This window comes from Taeniopygia guttata, chromosome 3 (genome assembly GCF_048771995.1).
Source record: "Taeniopygia guttata chromosome 3, bTaeGut7.mat, whole genome shotgun sequence".
NCBI classification, from domain to species: Eukaryota; Metazoa; Chordata; class Aves; order Passeriformes; family Estrildidae; genus Taeniopygia; species Taeniopygia guttata.
The window spans coordinates 4,743,944-4,765,000 of NC_133027.1; the positions used below are offsets into that span (position 1 = coordinate 4,743,944).

The 21,057-nt window shown below is 41.3% G+C and overlaps 1 protein-coding gene across 4 annotated transcripts in view; it reads right to left on the reverse strand.

Moving 5' to 3' along the window:
* The window catches only part of TFAP2D (transcription factor AP-2 delta), a 53,288-nt gene that overhangs the window by 21,835 nt on the left and 10,396 nt on the right, over nt 1–21,057 (reverse strand). For all 4 annotated transcript variants that reach the window (XM_002191432.6, XM_030269907.4, XM_030269906.4 and 1 more), the window contains 3 exons: nt 13,956–14,121; nt 11,160–11,278; nt 3,737–3,878 (listed from right to left, as the gene is read on the reverse strand). In XM_002191432.6, coding sequence (XP_002191468.1) covers nt 3,737–3,878; nt 11,160–11,278; nt 13,956–14,121 — 427 coding nt within the window. The remainder of the gene's footprint in view (nt 1–3,736; nt 3,879–11,159; nt 11,279–13,955; nt 14,122–21,057) is intronic.

Sequence of the window (21,057 nt, forward strand, 5' to 3'; positions counted from 1 at the left end):
TGTAATGAGCCAGATGCTGATTAGTCTGTACTGGCTGTAATCAGCTCCACAATAAAATTGTTATTCACAGTATTCTGCTTTGGTCTGTGTAAATGTGGGTGTATCTGTCCCTCTGATCATATGGAAGACCTTGTGCTGTGAAACACCGAGATGTTTCCTGTAGGATGCTGTGCCTCTCCAGCAACAAGAAGATTTGACACAGCTTTCAGCAGTGTTGCAACTGTTCAAGCTACAAACTGGTCAGGTTCTGTCCCCTGCTGTAAAACTTTTCAAGGTCTCCCATGACTGCAAGGCAAATTGACCCATGTTTAAAGACCCTATAAAACTAGGTCCCACTGTTTTTTTGCATTTTTTTCTATTTCTACATGAATTGAATATGTACCCTGAGACCTTTTTTATATTTCTAGGGTTGACAGGCCAATATCAGTACTCTTTGGCCAGAATTGTGACAATTCAGTCTTTTTTGGGGCATTTTGGTCCATCCAGAAAACCACCCACTTGCCCAGACAATCATCTGCTTAATCAAAGGAGATGAGTGGAAAGAAAGAGAATAGTAGGAGACTGGTTTCTGTCATTGCTTATGCCTTTCTGACTCTTTCAGCTCTTTTCCAGCCTGTTTCTCTCCCATCCTGCCATTGCTGACACTTGTGTTCAGCAGTGAACAGTGGCTACACAGCCAAATCATCTCTTCTTCCACGACAATCATTAAGTAGAGCTCTCATTCTTCATTGTCTAGTCCCTAAAACTTTTAGGACAGACCATGGCACCATCCTGTTGCATCAGTTTGTACTGTCTCAGGCAGGTCCTGAGTTTGCAAATGTGAGAGACCACTTCCATGAGGTAGCCCTGGAAGAAGAAGCAGTTTAACAAAATGAATGTGATTTGTTCCATGATGGACAGTGGTCCTGTCTTTGTTCTCTGCAATTCTGTCAGCATCGCTTCAGACCAGGTAGGGCTGAGCAGGACAATGAAAAGAGTAACTTAAGCTCAGTGGCCTCCATGCATTGGCTGTTGGCATCTAAAGCATCAATTTTTAGATTTCACTGGCCACAGTTCTGTACAGGGAAGCTGAACTGCTTCCCCTCAGGGTGGGTGGATTGCTTGATTACAAGGTGTGGATGCCCTTGATGTCAAGGAGGCCAGGGAGCTCCTACTGGACACTGGAGCCTTCATCATTGTAGACATTTAGGGCTCTGTTTCATTACCCACGTGTAGATTTGTAATACCCAAGACATCCTTCGCCACTGGCAAGTACAACACCGCAACAAAAAGATATCTGTGTGCCCCTGGAGCAGCAGCTCATGGGCAAACTGGATAACCCAGTTCAACTCAAATGGCAGTGTGTGCATGTGTTTTGGCAGCTGAATTGAACCAATTAATTTGGATGTCTAAATCCATAATGGAAGTACATCTAGATATGAAAAACTGTGGAAATAATTTTACCTTTTCCACTTGTTTTTCCTCATCACCTGTATTCTGAGGATTATGGAAATAACTTTGTTCTTTCCCCTTATTTTTCCTCAAGACCACACATGTGAACACTTCTGTGGGCTTCTGGCCTTGTCCCACAGTGGGCAGCAGCAGCACACACAGGCAGTGGCACTCCAGCTCTTTCCACAGACAAAGCTTACCATGAGTGATCTTACCACCCTGGAATTTCTGTGTCTGTTTTGGTAGCAGCATAATAATCCCCTGCTTTTTCTGGTGTCATCACTCACAAGCCCATGAGTCAGGAAAGTTGTGGAATTGCTGAAATTGCCAACCTACAGCTTTGGGATGGTTGGGGAGTAGTGGAAAGTCCCAATGATTGTCTAGAGCTGTTTGCACCAGATATGTGGAAGCACAGTTGGGAAATGCCATGCTGATATTGCGATGTCATGGACCTGTGTGTGTCTCCTGGAACACCTGGGCAAGACTGGGAATCCCTGTTCTCCTGGCAGGCAGGAGAGGGCAGTAGAACAACACACATTGACCCATCTGTCCTGTTACCAGCGCTGACTGCAGTAGGATGTGGCCTTTCTATTATTGACAGACCTCCCCTGGGCGATTTCCTGGTGCTTTTAGCTGATAGGATGGGGAGAAAAGGAATTTTGTTCCTAACAAGTGCTGGATAACAGCCTACGGGCCTGAAGTTCATGGGGGTTAGAGGCAGTGCATGCCCATGATGCCTCATCTCAGTAGTGAAGGAGGCTGAGAAAGTGGATATGGGGCAGTGAGAAAGGGTAGTGAGACTCTTATGTGCCCCTGCATGGCACAGCCTTTGGGGACAAGACATAAAGGTGATCCACCAATTATTACAACCCATGGATTTATGATTTCTCACTAGAGCCAGGGAAAAAAAATGGGAAGATTTACATCATTTTGGTTGAATTGTGTTCTGTGAATGAGACAAATCCTCAGCTAGGAGGCAGGATGTTAATGGGCTATGCAGCAGTGGGGAGACACATCCTGCAGTGAGGAATTTCTTTTGGCCAGCTGGTTTATTCTCATGCCTCTGAAACCCCTGGAGCTCTTAAATGTGGATAGAAGTAAGAATAAGATAATATTCCACTTACATTATTCCTTTTAATGTGCAGGGGAATTAGGAACGTGGTCTATGAGGTCTCTCATCACCTTCACAACCAGAAAATTCCTGCTGATCCACATGATGATGCTTTTATCACTCCAGGAAAGGATCACAGACTATATTCATGGGATTCACAAGCATGAGATGTTTGAGTGCATCACATCTCTGGGTCACTGTCAGGGCAAAGTTCTCTGGATACAAGAGGGATGCCAAGACCAGGAATCTTGCCAAGCAGGACATTGGGATACAAAGGACAATCCAGCCCTTTCCCCTAGTGCAGGGAAATTCCTCCCTGTTGCATATATCACAGTCTGGAAGGGTTTTCAAACACTTCCAGCATGGAGGGGATAATTTGAGAGCTCAAATTTTTGGTCTCAGCTCTACTTCAACCTCAAATATGACACTGCAGTAAGCACAGCAAGACTGTGAGCGTGTTCAAGGTTACCCCACACAGTCAGACCACACACCTAGGGCAGGTCTGCCCTACTCCACACAGACTATTTATTCCTGTTTCCCATGGCTCATGAAGGCTAATTCTTCCCTCGTCAAGGCTAATTAACCTAGATGAAATGTTATCCTAACATGATGTTACTGCTCCAGGGAGACGAGTGGCTTGTTTAGAGTGAAGTCTGATGCCTCTTTGTGTCTTTAATGTCTTTAGCAAAGCTCCCCTGCTGTTGTACATTGTTCCAGTGCCTTTGACTTCAGGGGAGCTCTTGCAGTTTGCATCCAGAGAGGATCTGTCCTTCTGCAAACCAGCTCTCCCTCAGCAGACTAATGATAATTATCCAACAGTAACCAGTACTTCAGCAAAGGCTCAGGTCTCCTGCTCACACACAAACAGCAGACAAAGCCAGCTTCCATCCCCTAGATCTTACCATGTAATAATATCCTCTGTTCTCACCTAAACCAAAGCATCTGGGAAGATGTACGTGCCCCCTTAATCACAGGCAATGAGAGCACAGCCACTAAAACCTCACTGCAGTAAATCAGGTCCCTCTTTCAGCATCTCCGAGGAGGATCTCACTCACCCGCAGCCAGTGAGCACTGTTGTGATAGCAGCCACCACAATCCCGGCTCCATACTCCCACTCCTCCCTCCCCCAGCCCACAGATCCAACATGGAGAAGTGACAGACCGATTTCTTTTTTTGCCTCCCCTCCCTCCTTACTTCGTCGCTAGGATCATCTTTTTCCTCGCTGTCTGCTCTTTCTGTTCCATGTGCTGTCTGGCAATGTGCTCTCCTACTGCCTTGGCAGGGAACTCTGTTTCACAGGTGTAGCCGAAATCTCTGGCCAAATGTAGTGCTTCCCCTGCGGTCAAACAAAATGGGTCAGTCATTTCTTAGGGTTATTATTATCATCATCATCATTATATTGTTGTTATTATTGTTACAGAATTTATTACACTCTAAAAAAACCCAAACATCAGCAAGCCACTTCTATAGACAGTCATTCCCAAGTCAGTTACATATTTCACCCCAATTGGTCTGTTGATGTTTAGCCACCAGCTGGTGCCAGGCAGAAGATAGGAAGGATATTTCTGTCATCAGATGGAAGGATGTCCCCCTCAGGAGAAAATACTGGCCAAGACACTTGGCCCTGTCTCACCACCAGTGAGTATTGGGCAGCTGCCCAATTTTGCAAGCCCTGTTCATCATCAATATTCAAGGTATGGAAAGAGCAGAAATTTGGAATAAACAAATTTGAAGAACTGAGTCAGCCTTTGGTGCTTCACTGCCTGTGTCTAGAGCCCTCTACCCCAGGAAAGATCCTTGTGAGTAACACACATTCGAGTACATTTGCTTAGAGGTTAAGCTCCACACCAGAGAAGAGCAGACCCCACAGGAGAACTCGATAAATAATCTTGCTTCCAGAAGGATTAAAATTTACTGTTTCCAGTAAACAAAACTGACCAGTCAAAACAATAAGGGAAGATAATGAAGAAGAAAGACAGTTGCACTGAGCCCCTCTCTACCTCACTGCAAAGACTGAACACAAGAACCCAACTCTGTGCTGACTGCCAAATGCCTCTGAAAGGACAGGACCCTCTTCACTAGCTTAGAGAATCCAGAATTTAATTTTAGGGCTTACTGAACTCTCTGACCTGCACTCTGTGACTCTGACAACCTTGGTGTGGGATTTATCTGATCAAAAGCAGCTGCCTGGATTGTGAACAGCTGTGCCTAAGTTAGTCTTTGCCTGGTGGGAAATGGGCATTTCCAGATGACACTTGTTCTCATCTCATCGCAGAAAGAAGAAATAGGTCAGCTACCAGAAGCATATGTTGAACACATCTGCATGAGTGACTAACAGAGATGTGCTCCAGAATAGTTTTGGAGTTCAGGGGTTGTGGATTTTTCACTTTTCTTTTTTTTTTTCGGAGTTGTGTGTTTGATTTTCATCAGGAGAAGTGGCATTGGACTCTGGCTCTTTGAAGTTCAAAAGGCTGATGCTGTCAGGAGGGATACAGGACATGCAACTCCTCACTTTGAGAATATCTGCAGTGGAATTCATCAGATTAAATGTCAATATTGATGTCTGACTTAATACTTTCAAGTCAATGGAGACAAAGTAGCACTTGAAGCATCCTATACTGGAGTAGAAGGCAAAAGGGAATTAGAGGAATTATAGAAAGTCTGGATTAGAACTCAGGAAATCACCTTCTGCTGACAGCATTGCCCTAGATGAGGTTATTCAAGGCTTTTCCAAGCCTAGTCTTGAATGTTTCCTGCTAAGGAAATTCAACAGCTATTCTGAGCAACATAATACAATGGTTAATTATTATTTTAACTTCATTTAATCATCAAATGAAATCATTAAACCCAGAAGTGTTGATTTCTGCCTGTTTACTATGATCTATCATGAGAAGGTGCAATTGCAATGAAGATGGGGAGATGAATCCCATCCTCAGCAAGGCTTGGTTAAGCCAAGGAAGAGGAGAAGTTCCATGGAAACAGTGGTCCTGTGCCAGGGAGAGTATGAGGAATAAGAAACTTCATGCACTGACCTCTACTTCAACTCTATGCTTTCCCTTTTGAAATATTATTGTCTCTCCTTCTACCACTGGAGTTTTCATGGAAAAACACCTTTTGATTCCACAAGAAAATGCTTTACTGTGTGTTTATCTTCCCAGTTTATTCAGGTACTGACAAAATTCATGCACCACTCCAGGCAATCTGTTTGCTGATAGCAGCCAGATACAACCTCTGCAGCTGTAACCAACTTTACAGAAAAAAAAATTAAGATTATAGTCAAAATCATCTGATTTGTTTGGATTTTTTTAAAACATGATTTCCCATATTCCTAAAAAGAATTAAAATATTAACAAGCAATCAGTATCTCTGAGCTGAAAGGAGAAACAAATTCCACTTAGTTTGCACCTTCTAGGAAAGTAAAATAATCTTCAGTGAAAACAAAATGTATTTCAGTGATAACTTAACAGAGAATCAGAATGAAAAGATGTAGAGCTGACTGATTGCTTTGCATTTCAAACATGTATCCCAGACTTCTTCATGGGTGAGAAAGGGTACAAATTTAAGCAATCGTTTTTACAATTCTGTAGAGTAGTTGCAAAATGTCTATTTCAGATATGCTTTTAATCTTCCTTAAATAAAGACTTACAGAGTAAATTTATTTCAGAAGAGCATCAGGCTTTTCTTTTCAACTAAATTCTGTTAAAATACTTTATAGGTTTATCTTCATTTCATCATGGAAAGAAAATAAAAGTCAAACCCTTTGAAGCTGTCATCAGGTGGAATTGCAATTCTCCAGACAGCTTCAGCATGGTCCCAGTCAGTCCCAGTAACAACTCAAGGAATATAGATAGCAAAGTATTTAAGCATTTAGACACTGGAAAAGTCTTGGTTTCTTCAAGAGAGCAGAGCTTTTTGTGTTGAAGTGTAGGCATTCATTTAACATGATCAACAACTAAGTGACTGAAATGTGAATGTTTCCACTTACTGTTAGAAAAAAGGGAATGAAAATGTGAATTGTCATTGCAATTCATACTTACAAAGATGGTTCATATTATTTGCTAGAGCTGAAAATTTGCTAGAGCTGTTCTGAAAATCTGAGAAAATTATTCAAAAGTATAAAACCTGTCTGGAGCTGGGATTGTGATATAAAACCTTTTGAGCAAATAGAAACAAAATTACTTATCTCTTCATGGATATAGATTGGTAAAAATGTAGGTACAAATGTAATTACTGTTTTTAATGAAGTAATAACTAAAATACTTTAAATTAAAATTGAAAATATTATTTGCTGGAAATGGAAAGCTCACTTATACTAAAAATGCATGTTAGAGCTATGCATATTTATTCATATAAGCCTGCATATACTATAAGGAGTAGGCATCCTGAGGTATAACTACAAATTCTAAATTAAAATAAAAATTTGGACTTGAGAACACTCTGCAAAACATAAGTTCTCCTATTTCATTGTTGTGCAAAGATATAATTTTAAACCAGGACCAAATGATGATTTGATATTTAGAAGTGTACTGTGATATACTTATTTTTTTGTGAATAGATGTACCTTTGATTACTGTACAGTAAGATTAAGTCTGCTTGGTGCAGGAAAGTAATTTATACAAAATGTCACAGAAATTGTTTTTTCTTTTTCTACAGCATAATTCTGACAAACATTTACTCTGGGAGAAAACGTGTGAATGTTGGAAATGTGGATGAACTGGTCTTTTTTCTTTTACCTTAGATTTCCCATCTTCTGCCTAGCTGTTATTTACATCAGGGTAGGAATAGTGATAAAGGTAGAAATCACTAAACCCCCTGAATTTTCTAGTTACTTGCCTTTTTTCAATCTAAATTCAACCTAAAATGCAATTTGCCCGTGTGTGACACCCCCAGTTCTTTCTTCCTGCCGAGAAGAAGAGCAGATGTTGGGAATCTTGGACTCCCCTTGAACCCAGCTCTGCAGTGCTGCCTCTGCCCTGTGGTTTGACAGCTGACCAGAGAGCTTTGCAAGATGGAAAAGGAGAGGTGCTGGAGCAGAACTGGCAGGGACAGCTCTGGAAAGCCTCGGTGGGGTGAGCAGCACCTCAAAAGGTTTCTGTGGGCAGCTGCAAGGAGTGGCATGGGGGGCCAGCAAGAGTGAGAGCTGCTCCTGTGCGGGGTGAAGGCAGGAGCCGTGTCCCCAGGAGAGGGACACTCGGCATCTGAACCTCCCACTCTCTCCTCGGCTGTGCCTCCTCCGGATGCTCTACCCAGCAGAAATGTTACTCAGGGGGAGGAGGGACGGGCGAGAGGTGGAAGGGAAGTTTATTCTATTTGTAGGGTGAGAAGAGAGGAGGAACAAGTGGAAGGATATTTAAACAAAGGCTGGTGGGGGAGAAGTGTGATAGTTGAGAGCACGATGAAAAAAGAAACCACTGACCTATTTTTCTCAAGAGTTTTGGTCCCCAAATGTTGAATGTCATTAATTGTGTGTCTAGGAAATTCAGTCTTAATCAGGTTTGACAGCAAAACAAACTCTAGAATTTTTTATTAGTTTTTCTTTTTTCCTTTTTATTTTTTTTTTTAATCTGATGGTTCAAAAATCATTCATGCACTGCTTTAACCTGCATCTGCAATCACATTTATGTTTTGTAAGTGACCCATTCAAACAGAAGGGAACACACTGCCTCTTTTCACATCCTTCCTTGCTCCCACTGGAGAAGCTTTTGACCCTTTTGAGCCCGCAGTAAAGCTTAGCCTTGGAAATACTAGAATTTATCCGAGGAGCCTTTATTTTACAGCTAATATGTTGGAATTTTCCTTTTGGTGCTCGTAAGAAAAATGACCTTTCCCTCCATCTAGTCCAGGCACTAGAGGGCATCCCTCGCCTGCAGGTTGTGCAAAGATGTGTCCCCAAACTGCTCAGGAGAGTCCTGCGACACTGACTTCATCCTCCCTGTCTGCCTTTCTGATCGTTGTGCTGATTTATGTGCATGACAAAGAGAACAGAACTGATCTGTCAAACAATTCTTATTTTGGGCCGCAGATGTCCCTGGCAAAGACTCTCTAAAGATGAGACCTGATCAAGCCAGCAGTAAGCATCCTGCAGCAGAGCAGAACTCCAAAGAGAAAAAACTTTGCAGAAAACAGGAGGCCACAGAATAATTTTCATAAAATCTGGATCTTCAAAACCTAGAAATAAATTTCAGTTCCTCCTGGAGCTTAACACACTCCCCAAAACTCAATTATTTCAGTGCATTTCAGAGGAGGAGATGTATGAATCTTGCCAGAGATTTTTGACTTGGTTTTGGTCAATAATGCAACTAATTTTGCTTTATCTTGTATCACATAGATATTCAAGAGGTTGGGCATGGTTTTACCTTCAAGAGATATTAAAACCTCAATATATTGAAGACCGTGAGGACCTTTAATAACAATAAATTTAGAACCATATAGAGAAGTCAGAGTGACACAATCCTGGGTTCCTATGAGAGGTACACAAAGTGTACCTGATATTTTGGAGATTTAAATAAATAAAAGTAACAAATTATTATTATTATTTCAATTTCTGTATTGCTATCACACAGGAAAAGCTCATGCTGCCTTCTCTCTGAATTGTCTAAACCACAGAATAAGCCCGTGTCCTTCCATTTCTGCCTCCTCCAGCAGCAGGAACCAATAAAGGATGGTTTTCCTTGAAGAAATTGTGCTGTAAGTTAGTTCCACCTGGAAGGAATATCTGCATGTCCAAAGTGAGGACAGCTTATACCACCAAGAATTCAATGAGCACCTCCAAGTTTGACCCAGGATTAGTTACACAGACAGGAAATGAGCTTCACTTATTTTCTGTTAAAATGTTAACACAGTGGTGCCATTCCCAAAAATTCCATTGCCTACAATTCACTATTAGCATATCCAGGCAAAACGGTCTCTGCCAAAGTGAGCTCAGGCACATCAGCATTTATCTTTAGGACTCACAGCAAGGCAGTCCAAAAACAGAGGCAACACCAGAGGTTTGATAGCAGGTTTGTTCCTGGCTTTGAATAAAGGCAGGGGGGTGGGCACAGCTGCATTTCTGGGAAGCAGGAATCTCATCCTGACTTACAGTAAAGGTTCTCAGCCATCAGCCCCAGGCCAGCAGTTGTCAGACAGGTGCCTCCCTCTCAGGCTCTTCTGATGAATGAATAGCTGGTCACATAGAATCCCAGAACCATGGAATGGTCTGGGTTGGAAGAAACCTTAAAGATCAACCAGCTCCACACCCTGTCATAGGCAGGGACACCTTCCACTATCCCAGCTTGCTCCAAGCCCTGTACAGCCTGGCCTTGGACACTTCCAGGGATCCAGGGGCAGGCACACCTTCTCTGGGCATCCTGTGCCAGGGCCTCACCACCCTCACAGGCAAGATTTTCTTCCTAATTTCAGATTTCAGCTTAAAGCCATTGCTCTGTTTACTAATAAAACCCAGCTGTGTTTATTCTGCCCTGACCCGAGATGCCTGAAGGTGGGAACAGCCCTTGCTCCTCTAACTTGGTATCTTTTCTAAGACTGCAGCTCCATGAGAGCTTCCTCTTGCAAGCAGATGTGATATGGACACACCTGTATTTCAGAGCAGCCCCACTGAACTTTCTGTGCCCAGTGACCCCTGAAAATCTCAGTCCCTTGTCATACATGCTGAAAACCTCCAGTGTTGAGGATTCAACGCTATTTCTACCTTGAAGAGTCTCCACCCTTTGGGATAATAAAAAACTCACAAAGTCCTGAGCAAGCTCTTCTAATTGACCCTGCTTGGAGCAGGAGGATTGGACTGGGAGATCACCAGAGGTGTCTTCCAGCCTCAATCCTTCTGTAATTCTGTGATAATACGTGCTGAGACCTCAGCCTACTTGCCTAGATCTGTATGGACCTTTCAGGCTATGATTGTAGGAAGTATTGACCTTTAGGATGAGCTGAGTTGTCTCAGCATCAAGGAGGAGGGATCTGAAATTCCCAGAGCTGCATCTCACAGCCAAACAACAAACTGGGTACTTAGTGGATTCACCCAGAACAGAAGACATGCAGGTAGAGTTTCTTCCCTTTGCCTGAGGGGTTTGAACCTGCATCTCCCAGCTGAAGGTTTGAAGAACCTGGCAGTATTTGGTGAATGATATTTAAACAACAAATAAAGGCCAAGAAAGAATCTCCTGAGCCTGTCTAGATATTATCTGAAAACAGATTTCATTCATTTATGTGTGTGGGGAAAAGGCTTGTCTAAATATTATGCTTTCTTATGGGAGAAAAAAAAAATCATCACATTTTTGGACCAACTCCAGGAAATTCATAAGTTAAAAAAAAAAAAAGGAGGATAAACAAACCTACTTACAGAGTTAGTATAAGACATTCATCTCTCTCACAAGAACACTCAGAACATCGATTTGTAAGCACAAATCAATGTTGAGGAAACTGCAGGACCAAGACATTTGCTAGGAGCCAAGATATCTAAGAGTAAACTTCCATTCTGCCACTCACTCTTTCTGTTGCTTTAGGCAAGTCAGGTCTCTTTATACAAAATACAGATCATGGAATTTAACCCTATGGCTGAAAAGGGTTGCACGCCATGAAACATTTTAATTCTATTATATTGCAATATTAGAGACCCTACCTTCTACCAGGGAAGTCAGGAGTGTGACATTTGCTGCTTTTCTTCTTCCTGCAGGCAAATTTAGTCCAAGTCTGTCTAATTTTTCTCGCAAGCAGCGTCCTCCGTTCTTGGATTTTGCTCTGTCATGAGAGAACAGCAGGAAAGAGAGATATTTGTCATTATTCTGCACCTTTCCCCCATGTTAATATAAGCCTACAAATTGTATACACTTCATTAATGAATATGTGGGGTAATGCCTGCAGTATCTCCATGGGAAATATTTCAGAGCTGTGTTCCTAATTTCCTGCTTGTTCTAGGTGATTCTTTAACATTGGCTCTTTGGCAGAGTTAGAGGTTTTAATGCCTGTCATGAGGGCATCAGATCTTCAGGCAGTTTCCACCTAGTGGAGCCCAGCATCCTGATTTGGGCATGGCACCTGGGGTTACAGTGACTAAATGTAAATACTGGCAGTGCAAACATATATATCTGATTTAGCCAAGCCAGGCTCCAAAGACAAAGTAGAGAGAAAACATGACTCTCTAGGATTAGATTAAACAGATATCCACAATGAGTGAACTTTACTCATCTGGCTTGCCTGGCTATTAAAGGAAGCCACATAGCTACTTAAATGTAGATGTCTATGTGTAAACCAGCTCTAATTATCCCTCTATAATTTATGTCAAGATCTGGGTATTTAGAAATGTTGTCTATAAAGCCCAAAACTCACAAGCAAGAAGGCCAAGGGAATAGGAAATGCTGAAGCCAAAATCTCAGCCATCACTGGTTATCTGTGCCCCTGTGCCAAACACCTACATCCCACCATTCTCACAGAATGGGTCCTGGTGTGTCCCAGCTGCTTTTCTGCTGCACCTCAGTGTTTGAGGCATTTCAGACAAATCCACTTATGCAGCAGGTGTAGGTTCAAATTCTTCCTCAGCCTGAGGGAATTTTAACCTGTATCTTTCAAACAGGTGCAGCAGTCAGCTGACAGCAAATAACCAATGTTAAAATGCTTAAACAATTAATGAAACAGTGACTGGAACCCTGATACCTACCACCCCAAATGAATGACCTGTCCATTAATTAAATAAGAGTCTAGACCTTTGCTTTTTGTACAAGAAATACATAATTAACCCCACAGAAGACTGAGGGACCCTCAGTTTAGAAAAAGTAATAACTGAGTAGAAAAACTAATTAAATAAACATTTTGAGGTTCATGTTCAAGTTCCTTCAGGCAGAAGAAGAAACCAAACATGGAATATCACCATTTGGATGTCTCTTTTTATGCATTAAAAAATGCACAACCACAACTTTGGCCAATTGTTTGTCAGGAAATATCTTCTAAAAATAATTTTTTCTTTATTCAGGCGAACACTTTATTCCCAAAGCAAGGTATTTGGGAAAATAGGTAACCAGTGGCTGCTGACAGGATGCAAAAACAAGCCTTCAAGGTCTCAGGCAAACAGTCAATGAGATTTTGTTTTCTTACATCTTTCCTGGTCAAACACAGAGTGTTTGAGTCTGTTCCCCAGCTGTGAAACCCTCAGTTACAAACTGACCAAATCTGTTCCATTGCTCTCTCTGATTCATAAAACTGAATTAGCACATCCAAACTGCAGACAGGGAGGAGTCCTTGGCTTTTGCAAAGTCCTGAACCATGCCCAGGGTCAGTTTGGGAGAGGAGATATTTAGTCTAGGTCAAAAACCGGTGGGGATCATTCAAACATTTTAACAGAGAAATGAGCCCCCACATTCAAGTTGATGCCCTTGAATCCATACTGATGTATTGATGCAATCTGCAGCACGAGTATTTAAAATGAAAATTAGCTGAAAGTTTCTCCAGGCGGAGACAAATAGAGGGGAAAATTTTGGTGAATGTAGATTTTGCATTCCATTGCCCATAGAGGCAGTTGAATGGGACTTATGCCTTGAAAACAATTTATGGTCTATAGTCATTTCTCTCCAAGATGTCTCGAGACAGCTCTGGAGTGCCTGCATGTCTCAGGCTGGGTAAAATGACTTTCAGTATAAGCACAAGGATCAGTGTGGCCTTCAGTGCCAGCAGTGAAATAGCCGATGACTTTCCAGCTAGTTTTGATCAAAGGGTGTTCAGGCAGCTGATGCCATCTGAGCTGACGCCTCAGGGACACCGTGACTTAGATATGCCTGGCTGAATTACAGTTGTCTCCTACTTTTCCTCTTGCAATGTGAGGCACAGCCTGCCCCTTTCTTTCTTTCTGCTCCTTCTCTCTGCAGGTGTCTGCTCTGGTCAGTGAAGGGTCAGCGGCAAAACTTTACCTAATTATTTGCTTCTGCCCCAGTATCTCACAACGAGAAAAGTAAAACCATCTTCTTCTGTCTTTTTTGTGCTCAAAAAAAATATGCAGAAGAAGGAAGAAAAAGGCATCCCTACACCTCGGTGTTTTATTTTTTGTTGAGTAAGGGCTGTAACTATTGCAAAATTATTTGCTTTAAGACTGTTTCTCAGCAAGAATTTAGATTTCTAGGTCTGGTGAAATTTTCCACACATTGAATTTCCCATTTTTTTGCTCAAAACAAGTCAAAGCTACATCTATCCACATCTGATGAGTAACTGAACAGAGGAGGTAAAAAAAAAAACAGTTTGATGAAAAATGTAAACTTGCTAATTTACTAAAAATTCCCCAGCATTCCCTCCTCATCCATTCCCTTCTGTTCACCTCAAATGCGACCACTATCCAAGTAGGGGAAAAAGAATTAAGCCCATCTGTTGAAAATAAAAAAGTTACAGCAATTACAGCATTGTCTAGGAGTTGTTATCCTCACCTTCGACTTACCTTCTCAAAATACCTCCGAGGAGGGAGGCGTTGAGGCACTCTGGTGGTGACAGGCGCCTCTTCACCTCTGCGATGGTCACTTTGTACTTGGAAGTGGAGCTGAGCAGAGACAAGCGACCAGGAACAGAGCAGAACAGGTCGGTGGGGTTGACAACACAGGTGCCACCTACAAAAAAAAAAAAAAAATTAAAGTGAGGGAAACCTCCTCTACTGTGTTTTGACAAACTCAACCATGAAGAACAATTCTGCGGTTCTCTTGTGGTTGGTTTTGTTTGGGTTTGGTTTTTCTTAGGGTGTGTGTGCTTTGGCTTTCTGTAATATTATTGAGATAAATGAATGTATTGGAATTTCAGTGTGAGAACAATGAATTATTAATTAGATCTCATAAGATTTACAGTCAAAACACCTTGTTATGGTTATTTGATATCATTTGATTTCATGCTCTGAAAAAATTACTGATTATCACTAAGGTATTGCCAATCTAGTATGATTAAAAAAATAAGATTGAACCCTCACTCACAATTAAAAAAAAAACAAACAAAAACAGAGTTTGTGAAAATATTGGGATGTTGATTATAATGAGAAATGCTAAATTTAACTCTCATAGCAGAATTTAGGATTACAAAGGTGCAAGAGCACTATTGGTGTGCAGTGATTTGCAGCAAGAACAGCTTTCTACACCTTTGAACTCATAAATTCTTTCCAAAGTTAGGTCAAATCCTCAGCTGATATTAACGATTGAAATCTATTGAACTACAACAGTTTATCTCAGGTTAGCTCTGCAATTGTTTATTTCTTGAGAGTGGCAATTACTTGTCCTGAGTCTAAAACTGCTGAATGATCACCAAATCTTTCAGTCAAGACTGTGATCAATAACTCCTCAGGCAAAACTGAGCTTTTAACTTAAAGTTAGTGTGAGAGAAAGAAAGAGAGAAAACTTTCTCTTCAACCGATCCAAGAGAGTAGAACAAACTCCCTGGGAAAAAAAAGAAATAATCGTAAGGACTAACACATATTTTATCACCAAACACAAAACACTTTTCTTTGACCTGCCTTCTCCAGCCTGACTTTAACAAAAAAAATCTGTGGAAGAAATAAACCTTACCACTGCATGCACTATTATTCCCTGGGGGAAAGATGAGAAAAAGAAGAATGAGCTGCATATGACAGTGATACAAAATATCATATAATTCAAGGCACTACTAGAAGGAGTTCAGATGGTTTATTTGAGAATGATGATGTGAATACCTTCTTAGAGCAGAATTAATCTGTACTCATCACTCATGCTTAAAGGAAGCACACTGCATGTTTTAAAATACCCTGATAGTTTCTTTTTTCCTGTGAACACCTTATCTTTTGTAACTACAAAAGCTCACAGCTGTGCTTAAAAATTTAAGCTTCTAACCTAATTCTATAATGAGAATAGAATAGAATAGAATAGAATAGAATAGAATAGAATAGAATAGAACAGAAGAGAATAGAATGATTATTAAAAGCTCACTTTAGGCAAGATCCTACACCTTTTTCTTTATCAACTTACACATTCAACCCTCTTAAAATTAAGGTGACTCTGTTCCTCTTCTCACAGAGACAGACTGAAGGATGAACCTTCATTAAATGCAGACTATTTCTTGCTTACATAAGGCAAACAGAATTTCTTTCCAAATATTTCAGCTCTTGAAGGTATATTTAAACATTTGTGCTGACAGCAACACCAGAAAAGAACATCTCTTGGTATCAATCCCAGATGGGTGAGATCCTGACTCAGTACAGAAGGGTATTTTATGACTTCTAATTATTTTCCAGGGCAGATATTAGTGTCCACTTCTTAGACAGGATATAGAGACAATTCATGCATCACCAAAATATAGGCACATCAAGGGCACTGATGCACATTTTTACGCAGCTCAAAGCTACAATTAATGAGCTCATACGCTCAAACACAAAAATCTGGCGCTACATGCGTGAAGTAATTTTGGGTCTGTGTTGTTTTGGTGTGTTTGGGTTTTCTTTGGTAGATTTTCTTTTTTTTTTTTCCAGAAACCTGTAAATATTTTCAAGCAACATTTTCCAACTTCTGGTCTGTCAGGTACATTTGTGAAGAGCGTTAACACTGAGTAGATCTGTTTGTTTGGCATCTGCCACACAATGCACATGCACACGTGTATATATATATACGTGTCAAGAAAACAGTAGCACTGTCTACATATTTATTTACTTCAATGAGTCTCTAGATTTTATAACGAGTGAGACTGTACTGAAATCAGTGTCATATTAAAGTTCATCTCCTTGCCAGGTTAAGCCAGTATGTGCACCCTTTATGCCAGATAAATAATTGTTCCTTTAATCCAAAAACCTGTTACTCTGCAGCTGCTCCTACCCTAACCAGAATTTACTGGAACACTTCTTATTACTATTTAGTAGAAAGTTGCTTACAGTCTGAAATATTTTAAAATATCATGCCCAAGCAACGTGATCTAAACCAAAGCAATTCCAGGTGAGCCAGGTATGGGTTAAAAGTAAAAGAACTCAGTAACTCTAGGTCATTTGCTTTCCAGAAACATTGGGAACAAGTAGCAAATTACAGGAAGGTAAAATCCATTGCATGTAATTATTTCACTCTATTAATTATTCATTGACACAGCAACAGAGAGCAGTGTGGTGCCTTCTAGATGAAGATATGTCTTTGTCACAAGCTGTGTGCATTTTTGAAGGCATGAATTTCCTACCACAAACACCACCTTGGAAAGGAGATGGTTGAAGTCCTGGCCTTTGCACCATGTGGTAAACAGAAAAAGGCATAGAGGGCTGCTGGAAAGAGAGGAGAAAGGAGAAGGGCAACCACACAGGAAAATGAAGGACTAGGTTTCTTGTCAAACACAAGCTTCAGAGTATTCCTTCCTTCCTTCTGATCATGTGTTAGAGTGATTTTGCAAAGCAGCTTAACATGAAGACCACAAGATATGTTTTAAGGTGAATTAAACAGCAGTGGCAACAAACAGCTTCTTTTCCCATCACAATGCCACTGTAGGTGCTGCTGGAAAAGTCAATCCTCGCTTAATTGTTGAACCAATCTTGTCATAACAGAGTACTTGAGAGGTAGGATGCTAAGATACCAGCAGAAGAAGCAGAAATAATGCCTCAAAACCAGAGTGGAAATAATGCTTTTTGTGAGTCTAGTGATTCAGTCTGGAGATACCTATTACTTTTAGTAGATTTTGCTGGCTTTGGAAATCTTTACAGACTAACTTCTGGTGCCAGGACACGTAAGATGCCTCAGCCCATCAAATTCAGAGCCCCACATGCAGAAACAGCAAAGTAATTTGCCCACAAGCATGCCTGAAGAAGGGAAAGCTGTGGCCCTTGCAGCCAGACTTGTTATCCATGGCATTCTTCCTATGGCAAAGCCAGAAAATGGAAAAGGAGAGCAGGCAGACAGTGAGATAACTGGTGGGATCATACAGCTGATTGCCCAAGCAATTTTGTGCTCTGAGTACCACATGAAAAGAGCCTGTGAGTGTTAAGAAGGCTCTTTTTAGGACAACCATAGGGAAGTGATTACATGGTCTGATCTGACTTCATCTGTTGCCATAAGATACTACTTTGGAGATGACTGTAAATGGTGATGGTTGTGCTCTTACAGCCAGGGGTCTGGAAACAGGCAGGACAAGATTTAGGCATAGGGAGAAATATAATTTATATTGCAACTGATAGATTAGGGGGAAAAAAGAAAGGAGGGAAGATTTCAGGCACTCCATCCCTTCTTTAAGGTTTCTCTCTCATCCGGCTCTATTCCATTATTTCTTCATTCAAGACAGAGTTTTAGCCTCTGATCTATCATCTTCATGTTGATTTCAATAAATACAATTGCTCACAAGATAAATAAGTGTGGGAAAGAGAGATGATTTGTGCAGCTCATCTCATCTAGATGAGAGACCAAGGGCCCAAAACTGCTGTGCACTGAATCTCCAAATTACCTAAACAGAACATATATAACCTGAGGTAGTTAAAGATGTTCCTACTCATTGCAACGGGTTGGACTAGATGACCTTTAAAGATCTCTGTCAACACAAAATATTCTGTGATTCTAATCTATAATTATTTTCAAGTGGCCTGAGAGAGGGGAATGTCAAAAGATTAAGTTTGTTTCTTATTAGTTTACTTTGGGGGCCCAATCCTTTTCCTTCTAACTGACTGGTTCATGCTCCACACAGGGTTCTCCTTCATGAAAACTCTGCTTTCACTTTGTTTCCCAAGCCTAGAACAAGCAAAAGTTAGGCTATGTGGTGCTGGAAAAGGTAGTCAGAAAAAACATGGGGAGAGCATTTTCCCTCTCTTATTCCTGTCTCCACATCAAACAGCACCCATCGGTACAAAATGCCAGCACAAGCAATGAAGGGTTGTGCAGATGACAGCAGGGAGAACAGAGCCATGCTCTACCCACCCACCCGCCTTGTCAACACAATGAAAATCCCAATAACACACGTGGCCAGGGTGCTGGGTCTGTTTTGGTTGCAGGTTCCTTTTGTACAGATGAAGAGAACAATGGGATGGTTGGAGTGTGGTGGTTTGTTCTGATTTAGTTACTCAGGCACCTGCTGAAATGCCAGGCTCCCTTACACCATCAGGGTAAAATATTTGTGCATCCTTTCATTAATAAAACCAACATTCTGAAATATTTTTTACACTTTTCATAAGCAATGTTTGTTTTTGTTTTTTCCAGGAATGACAGAGACAAATGTCCATCAATGTCACTAGATGGTTTTTACACTTTAAATAGAATTTAAAAAAAATATTTGTCTATAATTTTGTGCATCCTTACACTCTGCAAAGACATATTTTATTTGTTAATTATAGCAGCCACAATATGATAAGTGTTTTATATTCATTCAATACAACATAGTGCCTTTCACTGAGACATTCACCTGTAAATGTCATACCCCTATGTAAGGAAACATCATAATACACTGGTGACAACAGTGCAGAAGTACTGTTTATTTTGTTTTTCAGGATATAGACGTTTGTGTACTTGTGTACCTTATTAAGTATAAGCACACCTGAATGTCAACAGATTGATCTTATATAAAATATTAATAGCATGCTATGCTTTTTATTAGTCTATTATTTATATCTACAGGTGCTGTTTGTGGGATCCTCCAGTTTATAATTTATTTTCTGCTCTGTGCTGAAATTCTGGCAAGTTTAGAGTGCATTACAAAATAAAGACATTAGAATCTGTCTCTCCTTAGCTTTTTTCCTTTATCATGTAACAAATGTAAGCAAGCAGTTATCAGCACAGATTTTTTCAGTACTGTTTAATCCCATTTTCAGTTCCAAAAGGTCTATAAGCAATTTAAAATGTTTTCCAAATTATCCTCACATGACCCAGTCATTTACATCAGCAGCTAAATATTCAAAACTCTAAAACTAATCTACATTTGTCAGGAAAAATAGAAAGTACTGCAATTTTTTTGTTGTTTTTGGGTTTTTTCCCCAGTTATTCTTCTAGTTTCATTTAACAAACTTTGTGTCATGCTGGTAGCCACATAAAACCAGCTCATGCCACGAACACAAACAATTCAGACATGTCCCTCACTACAACATTCATGTCAAGAAAACAAAGACATGCCTCCATGCACAGAACATGAGAAATTTTTAAATATAAACCAAAAGAAGCAGTAAGATTGAGGGTATCACCAGCAGTTTATAAGACCAGCCTCTTATCTACACCACGTTTTTAAGGATATTAAAAGCTGTAAGAGTTTTAGATGTGAGCAAGGTTTTAAAAATAGCTTGGGATAAGTAAGGTGGAAAATAGAATAATATGAATAAGTGGGTTTGTTACAGGAAACCGGCTTTAAAGATTGTATGAACATGTAAAAATATCTCCTGCCGCCAGGACCAGCCCTTCATTATCGAGGCGTATCAGCACTGACACAGGAGAACTTTTGCAACTCCTGGGCTGAAGGGTAAGAGCCAAACCATGCCCAAAAGAAAAGACATCTGCTTCATTCCTCTTTCGTATACACAAGGGAAATGTACCTTCCCAATCTGTGCCTCTGGCTTGGGAAATCCGCTGAGCGCTGCCGGAGAGTGCCCGAGCCCCTGCTCTGGTTCCTGCGGGACAAAGGCTTGGGCAGGCTGGGTGTGCTGTGGGACGTGTGTGTGAAGGTGTGGCAAAGCCTTGAGGCTCTGCCCAGAGCGAGTTGAAAGGGGAATCTGTCCCAGGAGGCGCTGGCTGGCTGTGTGTGTGTGTCCTGTGTTCGTTGTGTGCCCACTTGTCGTGTGCTCTTACACGCTTCACCCCCGGTGTGTGTGGGATTCCAGGGATATTTCTGCGGGGTGCACATCCCGTGTGTGCCTGGCTTCAAAATCTCCTGAGGCAGGCAAAGCTGGGACTGTGCTGATCATGACGCCCCGAAGCTCGAAATGAAGTGAGATAGAAATTATATAATGCACAACTTCTACCCCAGCAGGAATGGGGAGCAGCACAGAGTCCCAAAGCTGGGAGAACGCAGCCCAGGGACTTTCCATGACCCTCCTGCCCAGAGCCAGAAAATACATCTTTTGTAGGTCAGCAGGGAAAACAAACAAACGACCAAAAAAACATCCCCTAGAAACAACCAAACCTCAAACAGACTGACAAAACCTCGCCGAAAGATCAAACCAAAATAAAACAAACCATCAAACAAACAAACAAACAAACAAACAAAACCTCTCAAAACCCAGCCTGATCTCTTCACCAAACTTTGCCAAAGGCGTGGCCGCGGCCAGGAGCTGAGGAGCTCCGCTCCCTCCGGCCCGGCCGAGCGCTCGGTATCCGGGCACAGCCCGTCAAACCCGCTCCATCCCCTTCCCCAGCCCCAAACTCCCGGCGAGCTGGAAGTCGCCGAATGATTTGGCTTTAGTCGGCTGGAGATTATCTCAGCTGGAGCCGCGAAAGCCATTAATTAAGCCAGTTATTTAGGATTTTTAATGCGATTTAAATTGGCCCTTGGAACAGAAAAGAAAAGAAGAGAAAAGAAGAAGACAACAGCGCTAATGACAGCGCGTTAAGATCTGAACACAATGATGGGCTATTACACGAGTCCCGAGACTCCTG